At 38.5% G+C, this 11,388-nt stretch overlaps 1 protein-coding gene across 1 annotated transcript in view; it reads left to right on the plus strand.

Annotated features, from left to right (window-relative positions):
- ddx52 (DEAD (Asp-Glu-Ala-Asp) box polypeptide 52) overlaps positions 1 to 9,774 on the plus strand; it is a 33,197-nt gene extending 23,423 nt beyond the window's left edge. Inside the window, exons 11-14 of the mRNA XM_043718908.1 lie at positions 201 to 294; positions 2,398 to 2,469; positions 7,832 to 7,924; positions 9,087 to 9,774. Coding sequence (XP_043574843.1) covers positions 201 to 294; positions 2,398 to 2,469; positions 7,832 to 7,924; positions 9,087 to 9,174 — 347 coding nt within the window. The 3' untranslated portion in view covers positions 9,175 to 9,774. The remainder of the gene's footprint in view (positions 1 to 200; positions 295 to 2,397; positions 2,470 to 7,831; positions 7,925 to 9,086) is intronic.
- Positions 9,775 to 11,388: the final 1,614 nt, after the last annotated feature.

Consider the following 11,388-nt stretch of genomic DNA (forward strand, 5'->3'; position numbering starts at 1 on the left):
AAGAGGTGACTGAGTTGGATGATCAGACCTGATCATATTGAATGGTGGTGAAGGCTTGAATGGCCTATTCCTACATTCTGTTTTTATGTTACTTCTTTTTCAGATTTTTTTTCACTTTGCATCATTCCTTAGTTCTCATTTCCTGTATAAATATTCTAATTGTTTATCTTCTGTGTGAAATAATACGTTATGGTGACAAGTGTGCTTGTTATATGTAGGACGGACTGGAAGAGCTGGTCATCGAGGAAAGTCTATTACATTTTTCACAGAAGATGATAAGCCACTTTTACGGAGGTTAGTTTGAACTTGTGTGCTGTAAGCCAGAGGTTCCCTGTTATTAGAGTAAAGCTAATTGTTGATTATTCGTTCACGGGATGTGACCATCGAAGGCAATGCCAGTTTTCATTGTCCACCACTGGCTGAAGGTGACTGCACCTTCAAAGACTCTGACATAGATACTTTCACATTTCTGTAGGGGAGGGAATATTTTGAGATTAAACACTTAGTTTCTTTTAAGAGGAGTATTTCTGTGGAAGAGGAAAGAAAATAGTGCTTGATGGAATCCATTTTGTGCTTGTTAAGGCAGAGTTGGAGTATTGTGAGAAGTACAATTGAGCTGTCCGTTACTGTGATTAAAATGTTCATTTCGTATGTTGTTGGCTATTGAAATATTGCTTGCGTTGTGTAAATGCTACCTATTCGAACAATCTACTGCATATAATGAAATTAGAGGCTTCTTGCTTTTTCTAGTTTGACGTCGAAAAAGTGACAACTATTATAAGAAAGACGCAATGTCAGTTTTGCTCCAGTGCACTGTTTACCATCGGGCAAGCAATAAAGATCAGGCATTTTGCAATAAATTTCCGCAAAAGCTTGGTCTCTTATCCCAAAAATGCAGTGCTTTGTGGTTTCACAAGATTCTCTTAAAACAATGATCCTGTACAAAATGAAAATAGTGAAAGAGTGGCACTAATTTTCTAAATTAATGGCAAAAACATTAAAAAAAAATGCCTTTATACTTGTTAGCTGTTTACATGTGCTACAGTCAGAAATACTGATTCATTGCTGAACTGAGTGACTCAGTGGATCAACATGGCTTCCAGATAGGTACAGTCATTCTGTAAACAAGTTGCTCTATAATTTGACTGACCTTGGACACTAGTTTAGTCAAAAGCCTTTTTTCTTTTTAAATTTTAGTCAGAAAATACTGTCCTAACATGCTGTATATGTTAATCCAAGTTTATTATTTTTTATTTTATCATGACTGTTCTCTAAATTCCTCTGAGGAAATATAATTGATTTATCAATTTCACTTGCATTTTACAGTGAATAATACAGTAAAATACAGTGAAAAGTTTTAACAGTTGCCACAATCTTGCAGCATTTTGAATAGTTCAAGAATATAAAGGATAAAACATAAAACTGAGAATCTTGAGCCCTGAGCCGGCTCATTAAAGATGCCTGCACTGCTGCCCCTTTCTCCACTGCCTCACCTGCACCAGACCCACCAATGTAAGAGTCCCCTCTCTTCAGGCACCATTTCTTCACTGCACCCACCTCGGCCATGCTGATGCCAGGTCCTGTGCCTAACTCCCACACTCCCTGCAACCAGAAATCCCTGACTCCACTTTTATGAAAATTTTTAATGAGCCTATGGTTTTATGTAAGAAAAGTGTCGTGACGCACTGTCTCTAAATTTGAGGATGCATCAACATTTCACTGTGAAATAAACTGAGCCATGGCTAGAAGACAAAGTGAACTGGAAAACTGATGCTCTGCAATGATGATAACAAATGGCCATGGTAGGAATCTGAACTTAATTGTGTTCCATAATTAATATGAATGAGGGTGTCTCACTTGCATAACCCAACAGCTCATATTAGGATCTTGGGAGGTTTATCATTTTCATGAATTTAAACAGATTATTTGTTGCCATTCCAACAATTGTTTTAAGCTACAAAAGTGCTGACTGTCAAGACTTCTAAGCCTTAAAAATAAAAGTAAATTGTAACTGAACTAACTTTTAATCTGAATGAGTCAAGACTGAATCTGGCACCATTATAGATATCGTGTCCCTTGGTTTACTGAGTTTTAATTTATGGAAACATTTGGCAGTCACTGATCAGTCACATCCCGTTCATAAAATTCAGATCAAAAACTATTAGCTTTGTGAAAAATACAAGTTCCTGACTTTTATAAATTTTTAATTCGCCAATCTTTTATGGTGACAGAATCGAGGAGTTGAATGGGCTCAGCAGTTCTTCCTATTGATCACCATTGATGCTTGGGCAAAATAAAATTTGTGCCAAAAATATCATGGCTATTCATAGTTGATGTGAGAATAACTTAAGATTCTGAACACTTCTGAAAACATTATTTTCTTTTCTCTTTAATTAGTATAGCAAACGTTATCAAACAAGCTGGCTGCCCTGTACCAGACTATATGATGCAAATAAACAAACTGCAAAGGTAAGTGCCATTAATTTAAAACATGTCACACTAGCAGATATTATAAAATGCTGTCTAAGGCTGTTTGAGACAAAGGAATGGTTTGATCTTGGTGAATGGCCTGGATTGCAATATCTGGCAAACTTGAGAGTTCTGTTGGTTGGCTTGTAAAGCTCAATCACTGTCTTGTCTCTTCCAAATGAAAATCCAAAAGAACTGTGGATGCAGAAACAAAAAAAATAGAAATTACTGGAAAAACCCAGCAGGTCTGGCTGCATCTGTGGAGGGAAACCAGAGTTAACGGTTCAGGTCCGATGACCCTTCAGAACGAATGATATCTTCCAAATGAAACTGTATTCACCTAGGAATGCAGAGGGTAGAACTTTTGTCTGTTTAGTGTAAAGTGCTTTAAGATAAATTGTTTTAAATGTACACCTTCCCCCTTTATTGGAGTTGGTGAGGCACGTATATATTGCTATGATTCAGCTGTTTTTATTATCTAAGTAATCTAATCTAATCTCATAATGATTTATTTAAGAAATAGCATTTCACTGGCTATATTGGCAGATTTACGTTTTTTTTTAAAGCTGTCTTTTAATGCAAGCATTAATTTCAAGAAAGGATGTTATCAACACTTCTTTATTTGTATCTCTCTGAAAGAAAAGAGTTTGTGGTGAGTTTTATCATCCTGACTTTTTTTTTCTCTTTTTTGGAAAAAAATGATTCTACTGCGTCCCCGTAATTGTCAGTTAGTCTGCTCTAACTGCAACTTTGTGTTGGCCATGGGGAATTGTGGTGGGAAGCCTAGGGTTGAATCTTTCTCTTTCTGTTATCTGTTTGGTGTGGCTCAGATTGCAGATGGAAGACTTGTCTAGCATCTCCACACTTTCTATTTCTTCCACCTGTTTCATTTTCAGATATGGTACACCTTGGGTAGATTAGATTACTTAGTGTGGAAACAGGCCTTTCGGCCCAACAAGTCCACACCGACCCGCTGAAGCGCACTCGCCCAGACCCATTCCCCTACATTTACCCCTGCACCTAACACTACAGGCAATTTAGCATGGCCAATTCACCTAACCTGCATGTTTTTGAAATGTGGGAGGAAAGCGGAGCACCCAGAGGAAACCCACGCAGACACCGGGCGAACGTGTGGAGTTTGCACCATCAGTCACCTGAGGCGGGAATTGAACCCAGGTCTCTGGGGCTGTGAGGCAGCAGTGCTAACCACTGTGCCACCGTGCTGCCCATTAATGCTTCACCTTTTAAACATAGATGCTTTAAACTCAATTATACACGGGTGCAAGTTGTACAATTGTAGCATTGACAGATGAATTTTAAATTTGTCTGTTTTATTGATCTTTTGTTTGTCGTTATGTGTAAAGTATTATCCCAAATGTAAAAATAAAAAAATCACTGCACGCTTCTGAATTGATATTTGTCATGAGATCTGTGTGCTTTCTTGAGCACAGTGTTGATAGATTGGCTTTTTATATCATTCGCTGTAAAGAGTACAGTGGGGTTTTTTTAACCTAGTAATCAGTGGCTAAAGCAGAGATGGTAAATCAAACCACCATCGTGGGTGTGATTTCAAATTTGGTTGATGAAATCTGAAATAAACAACTGGTAGCTGTAATGGTGATTTTAAAAAAAACAGGATTGTCATGAAAGTCTATTTAGTTCACAAATGGAGATAGCCACTAATTACCCACAGACACCTAAGGTTGAGCAATAACTGCTGACTGTGTGCCAGTATCACTCCATGCCGTGAATTAATAAATAAAAGATGTAACCGTCTTGTTCCGTCAGGATAGGTGTTATTTTTGTCTAGAGATTTTATGCTGACCCTTTAAAGTTATGAATATTAACAACTAAGACCACAAGATGTCAGATGAAGTAGGCCATTCAGCCCATTGAGTCTTTTTTCACCCCCCCTTCAATGGGATAACTCAATACCATTATCCTGCCATTTCCCAATGACCCTTGATTTCCTTACTAAAGTTTAGTTTCAGAGAACATCTCAGGACACCTGCACCAACCTCCAACCCCCATGGCTGCGCATTTCAACTCCCCTTCCCATTCCCACTTTGTCAGGAACATGTAGGTCCTGGGCTGCCGCCTCCACCAAACCCTCACCACCTGATGCCTGGAGGAACAACACCTTGTATTCCGCGTTGGAACCCTGCAACCACACAGAATAAATGTGGATTTTAACAGCCACCTTCTCCCTCACCTTCATCCACCTATCGTTTTCTCAGCTACCTTTCTCCAAACCCCACTCCCTCCCATCTATCACTCCGCCCCAACCCATAAGCCTCATTCCTGATGAAGGGCTTATGTCAAAAACATCGATTCTCTTGCTCCTTGGATGCTGCCTGACCTGCTGTGCTTTTTTCAGCACTACACCTCTACACTGATCTCCAGCATCTGCAGTCCTCACTAAAATTCTGCATATCTCAGTCTTGCATATACTTAATGACCCAGTCTTTACAGCCCTCTGCAGAATTGAATTCCACTACCCGTTGACAGACAGAGTTCCTTCTCGTCTTTGTCCTAACTGGTGACCCTTTGCTTGGAGATTAAGTCCTCTGGTTCTAGACGCTCCCACATGGGGAAACAACCTCTTCACAGCTACCAGGTCATGTCCCAAGTGTCCTGAAAATTTCAGTAAGGTTCTTGTAAATTCCAATGAGTACCAATCCAACTTACTCAACTCTTCACAAACAAAAAAATTCTTCCTTATCTGAAATCAACCGTCCCGAACCTTCTCTGGATTTCCCCCAGTGCCAGTATATCTTTCCTTAGGTAAGGGAACCAAGACTATTCACCGCATTGTCAGTGTCATCTATCTAGTGCATTGTATAGTTTTAGCAAATTATCCCTATTTATAAATTTTCACAACAATACTAGTTATGAACTTGGATGCTAGCTTTTTGTGACTAATGTACAAGGACTGCCAAATCCTTCTGAGCTGCAGCTTTCTGCAGTTTTTTTCCCTCTATAAAATAATATTCAGCTCTTTGATTCTCTGGCCAAATTGCATTTTTCCACAATTTATGTTCTATCTGCTAGATTTTTGCCGACTCATTCAACCTGTCTATATTCCTCTAAAACGTCTATCATTTTCACCATTTGCCTTCCCACCTATTTTTGTCACCTGCAAACTTGATCATGACACGTTCATTTTCTCATTTTCTCATCCAAGCCATTAATATATAATATAAACAATTGTAGAACATTTTTTACATGCCCTCACTAGTTCCTTATTTATTCAATCCTACAGTTTAGGCTCAGTTCTGAGACTAAGCCCACCAGTGTCTTATTTCCCTTGTCTTGTCTTTTCTTACCTTCACCCAAATGGATGCTACATTATCTGGTCTAGGATCACTTTTTGCTATAGATGTATTCCACCTTGTACTAACCATGCTATTTCTCCACCTTTTCCTTCCTTCCTGCCCTTTTGCAAAGTTACCTGTCCCTAAATATTTAGTTTCCAGGTTTGATCTCCTCCTAACTGAGTCTCTGTAATGGCTTTAAGATCATACCTATTAACCTGTGTTTGAGTCGATTATTTATTTTGTTCTGAATATTGCATGCATTAAAGTAAAGAGCCATTAGCTTTGCCATTTTTCTCTTTTTTTTTTTCTGACCTTCTATACTCGTACATCATTACATGACCTTCGCCCCCTCCCCAAAAAGAAAATTTGAACCCTAGTCATTAAATTCAGCAGGGTGGGGAGACACTAGTCCAAACGTGGTTGAGTGAAGCCTGTCTAACCAGAATAGCTCCTTTCTACCCAGTTCCAGTGCTAATGCTGAAACCCATTCCATGCACACCAATCTTTGAGCTATGCATTAAGTTCTTTGATTTTGTTTTACCCATGAAGTTTGGCTCAGGTGGTAGTCCAGAAGTTATGTTGAAAGTTTTGCTTTTTGATTTGGCTCCTAACCTTTCACATTCTCTCAGCAGGATCTCCTTTCCATTCCTATCCATGTTTAGTCTATATTTGGATATGTCACTAGATCTCTCCCCTCCTGCTCTAAGGTCTCCTCCAGCTATGAGGAGATGACCTTAAGCGAGATACTGTGCAGGCAACACAGCCTTCGGATCTTCCACTCAGGGCTGCCAAAACAGCATAATTAGGAGGATAGGTAATGTCTCTTACGACAACCATATTCTTTTTCTTCCCCACCCTTGAATGGCTCCCTATGCTGTGGTTACTTTGCTCCTCCTCCCTACAGTTTGCACTGTTGTCCACACAGCTTGACTTTTGTAGGGGTCAAAACTTCTCAAATGAAGGGTCCTCATACTTGCCTTACCTGCAGCTACGCTCTTATGTCCTTGGTCATAGACCTGATTTGAATTATTCAGTCTGGAGGGTGTGATGGACTCCTGGAACAAAGTGTTCAGGTAACATGCCCTTTCTCAATTGTGGTGCAATGCCTGCAGCTTGGATTCCAGCTCCTCAACACTGATCTGAAGTTCCTGAAGCTACAAACCCTTTAACGAGAGATGTGTTTGCTCTGGATCACCTTGGTATGCTGCAGCAGCAACTCACTAAACTTTTTATCGTAGTTTAATAAAAACGCCAGTTTCAATCTTACATTTAGTGCTTTTTTTTTAAGTAAAGTACTAAAGCCCTAAATGCAAACGGAAGAACTTTTGCTTTAAAGATTGGAAATGTTCACTAATCACCTGCTTTCCCTGCACTTATGTTTGGTTGTGGTGTAACTCTACAGCTGGTCTCACTGCAGGTCGGCCTCTCAATCTGCACCTTTTATCCTGTCCCATATCGCTTGCGACAGAGAGGTTACTTCTTGCAGTAAACATTGGTTAAGGCACCTCTTGAGTTCCTCCGCCTCAGATTCGCACTTTGAAGCAAACTCCCAGCCGTACTGACTTAGCTTTTGCCTCACTCGGGGGAAGTCTCCACGCCCATTTCTGCTCCTTACTGACCGTGCAGTGCAAAACTCAAATGTTGTGGAATAGCTTTTGTTGAAAAATATAGATCATGGCATCAAACATGCCAGCTATTACATTATCAAATGTTTCACAAAATTTTGTTTCTCCTCAGCGAAATCTAGTTAAAATACTAAGTCCAAGTCTATTTAATGAAATATTTAAATGGAAGAAAGGTAGGAACTTGGTGTCTCTAAAACAGAGTCTCTGCAAAAACAGCATTGGAGTACTGATCCCCAGAATGTATTGAACTCCATTCCTTCTGATGGTACAATTTTAAAATGCTTTGAATTTGATACTAGATGTGTCATATAGTTAGCCTGTTCTTAGTACGTACATATGTTTTATCAAAATATTTATTTCACTTTCTGTATTGTTTGACACTGATTGCAATAATGGCTACAATCTCAACCTTTATTGCAGTAAACAAAAGAAAAGGTTGATCAAAAATCCAATCAAACGAGCAGATATCAAGACCACACCAAAGTACTTCATTGAAAAGGCTTCCAGGACGAAGTAAGGTTTTATTTCGAGTTTTATGTATTTACTTTTGATTTAAACTATGTGAAATTGGACAACAGTATTCAGAAGTGTCTTCTTTCATTTAACTTATTGTTTAGCCTATTCGCTTCACATATGGCACCTTTCAAAGGGAACAATTTGAGTAATGCCTTTCAGCTTTCTGCCTGTAGGTACATGCATGACTTACAAGTTTGCATTATTTCTGGGATGTTTGAAATTGAAGTAAATTAGTCATTTTGAAGTGAGAATTTGACGTTTGTTCTTATGTGAGCCTTGTATTAGATTGTAGATTTGGAAGACTTTACAACTGTGAGCATCAAAATGTGCTTATTTTGAAATGTACTGTACACCATTCCTTGAAAATTCATTTACAGAATCATTAGCATTTTGAGTGCTTATTTAAAAGCTAGAATGTTGCTCAAAGCTACGTTTAATTCACTTCTGAATTGCCTCCAGTATGAAGATAAAATTACTATAATATGAAAGATACTTTTTTTATGTGTTACAAATTTCAAAAGGTTGCGGGCTGTGTTGGGTGAAAGAATTACATAGTATCGTGATGGTGTCTGAAAATGACCAGCTGTAGTGGAGACAATGGGTGGTATTGATCTAAAAGTTATAAGATACTAACCATTATCAATTTCTAAAACTCTGCTTTAACTTTGAGAATAATGCAGTGGTAATTATTTGAAATCAAATGGGACAATTTAGAATTAGGAGGAGAAAGTGAGGACTGCAGATGCTGGAGATCAGAGCTGAAACTGTGTTGCTGGAAAAGCGCAGCAGGTCAGGCAGCATCCAAGGAACAGGAGAATTGACGTTTCAGGTATAAGCCCTTCAAGTAACATGAAAGTGTGCTTGAATGGGGCAGGTTAGATTATCCATTGTCCAGTTGGTCTGCCAGCAATTTGTTCTAGTTGAATGTGTAATGAAGTGCTGCACTGACAGTGAGTTTCTGAGTCTCATGATTTCTAAGATAGAAATGTATGGCAATAGGGAGGATTTGTGCGAAGATAGTTATTGGAAGAATAATTTGAATTTTAATGATTTAAATGGGAATGTAGAAAGAAAATGCTTCTGTATAGATGGTTTGCACTTTGTCTCATATCTCAGCTAGTCATGATGAAATTTCATCTTTATTCTGTTCTGTTCTCAGAAAAATGATACAGAAGAGCAAGAAAAAAGAAAAATCCCATGCAAGTGTGCCAGCTGCCAAGGCTGAACAGGTTACCACTGAAAGCTAATGAAGCGCTGCTGGAAATGTTCAAGATTGTCTTCTGCAGTTGAGATGCAGAGCATCTGATAGCCACTTGTACATCAGGGACTGATGCTGAACATTACTATTGTTTACACTTGCATTTTTTAAAATGCTTATCTGAATTTTTTTTTTAATTTAAGTCTTTAGAAGCAGTGTTTTTGGTGTGATACTTCAGCTGTGATCATTTTTATATTGTATGTTTATGCCTTTAGAAATATTCCGTACCTATGTACAGTTGTATCTTTTGAGAGTGTGATCTTCACATACACAGAGTATGGTCATTTCTACCTGAAACAGCATGTTGGCATTTGGATACTTCAAATTGTCTTTCAGAAGGACTGTTTTTGTATGGAAGTTATGCTTCAAGCAGATATAGTTACAGTTATGACAGTGGGAATAAATATCACCAACATAATTTAAGGTAAATTCATTTGGGAAATGATTTTTTTTAAAAACTGAAAATTAAGATCTGTATAACTAAGTCTAGTGTTAATGTAAGCAGTGAAATTTTGTCAAAACTGACCATTACCTTTATCTCATTGTCTGAGATGCAGTATTTTCTAAAATTAAAACAAGTTTCATTTGACATTTATGGTTTGGTTTGTCCAATGGATTAAGTACTAGTGGGGAATCAGTCAGGTCAGTTGACTGTCTGGTTGTGATGCAGATTGACACCAACACCGGCTGAGGTCACCGTGAGGGTCCCAACTTCTCAACCTTCTCCCATGTCTGTGACATGGTGATCCTCAGGTTAAATTCACTACCAGTCATCTGTCTCTAATGAGACACCAACCCTGTGATCTTCTGGAACTATAATGACTTTACCTTTTAGCTATGTTTGTAGAAGTCTTGAATTAGTTGAGCGTGAGATTGATGGTGAAGACTAAAATTGTTCTTACTGTTGCTGGCGCTCTATTCATTCATGGGATGAGGACATTGCTGGCTAGGCCAGCATTTATTGCCCATCGGGCAGTTGAAAGTCAACCACACTGCTCTGGGTCTGGAATCATGTGTAGGCCAGACCAGGTAAGGACTAACAGACATTAGTGAACTAATTGGGTTTTTCCAACAATCGATAATGGATTCATTAGACTCTTAATTCCAGATTTTTACTGCATTCAAATTCCACCATCTGTCAGAATTTGATTCAAGCCCAGGTCTCCAGAATATTACCTGGTTCTCTGGATTAACAGTCTAGTGATAATACCACTATGCTTCACCTCCCCATCTAAGGCTACTGAGGTTCCAATTGTCCTTTTCAAGTTGTTTTAAATTATTTATTCTCCTAGATGTGTGCAAGGTTGGTTTTATTGCCCTTTTCTACTTTCCATCAATGTTACTGTATCACCACCTTGAACAACAATTAAAACTCCGTCATCTTAGTGTGTGACTGCAGTCCCATCTGTACAAATATCCAAATTAGGAGCAGGAATAGGCCACTTGTCCCTGGAGTCTGCTCTACTATTCAGTAAGATCTGATTACTCCATAAGCAACCCATCCCTAATTATCTTTCATCCCTTATTAAAAATCTATCTCTGCCTTTAAAATGTTCAAAGATTCTGCTTCCATTGTCTTTTCTGGAAGACTTCCAAAGATCCACAACCTTCTGTGAGAAATTTCTTTGTCTTAAATAGGTGACCCTTTAATATTAAACAAAGACCCATAATTCGAGGTTCTCCAAATACCTTGTCAGAGACCCCTTTTGGATTTTATTTCAATCAAGTCACTCTTCCTGTTTCAAATTCCAATGACTACAAGCCTAGCCTGAACACTTTTCCTCATAGGGCATACATAAAATCACACTTCCTTAATAAGGACAATCGGTTTAATTCACCACATCATTTTTGTGTACACTTTTCTGTTCCTGATGTACTGCAGGCTTCCATTGAGGATCAAGATAAATTGAAAGGACTATATCACATCTTAAAATTCAGCATTTTCCAGCCTTCTGGACTCCAGAATGCGATTAACAATTTCAGACATTAACTGTCCCACATTTGGATTCTGCTCTTTTTGCTATGTGCCAGTCTGAATATTGCTTTTCGTGCTTTTGGACAGAATTCATTCTTCTGCCATTTGCACTTATTCTGAACAATTGCTTTATTTCTTTACTGCAATCATTACCATTTCATTGTTCCAGAAAAAGATGCCAAGGAGCAACAGATTAGATTAGATAATCTAATCTAATCTGTTGCTCCT

The sequence above is a fragment of the Chiloscyllium plagiosum genome, chromosome 28 (genome assembly GCF_004010195.1).
Source record: "Chiloscyllium plagiosum isolate BGI_BamShark_2017 chromosome 28, ASM401019v2, whole genome shotgun sequence".
Taxonomy (NCBI): domain Eukaryota; kingdom Metazoa; phylum Chordata; class Chondrichthyes; order Orectolobiformes; family Hemiscylliidae; genus Chiloscyllium; species Chiloscyllium plagiosum.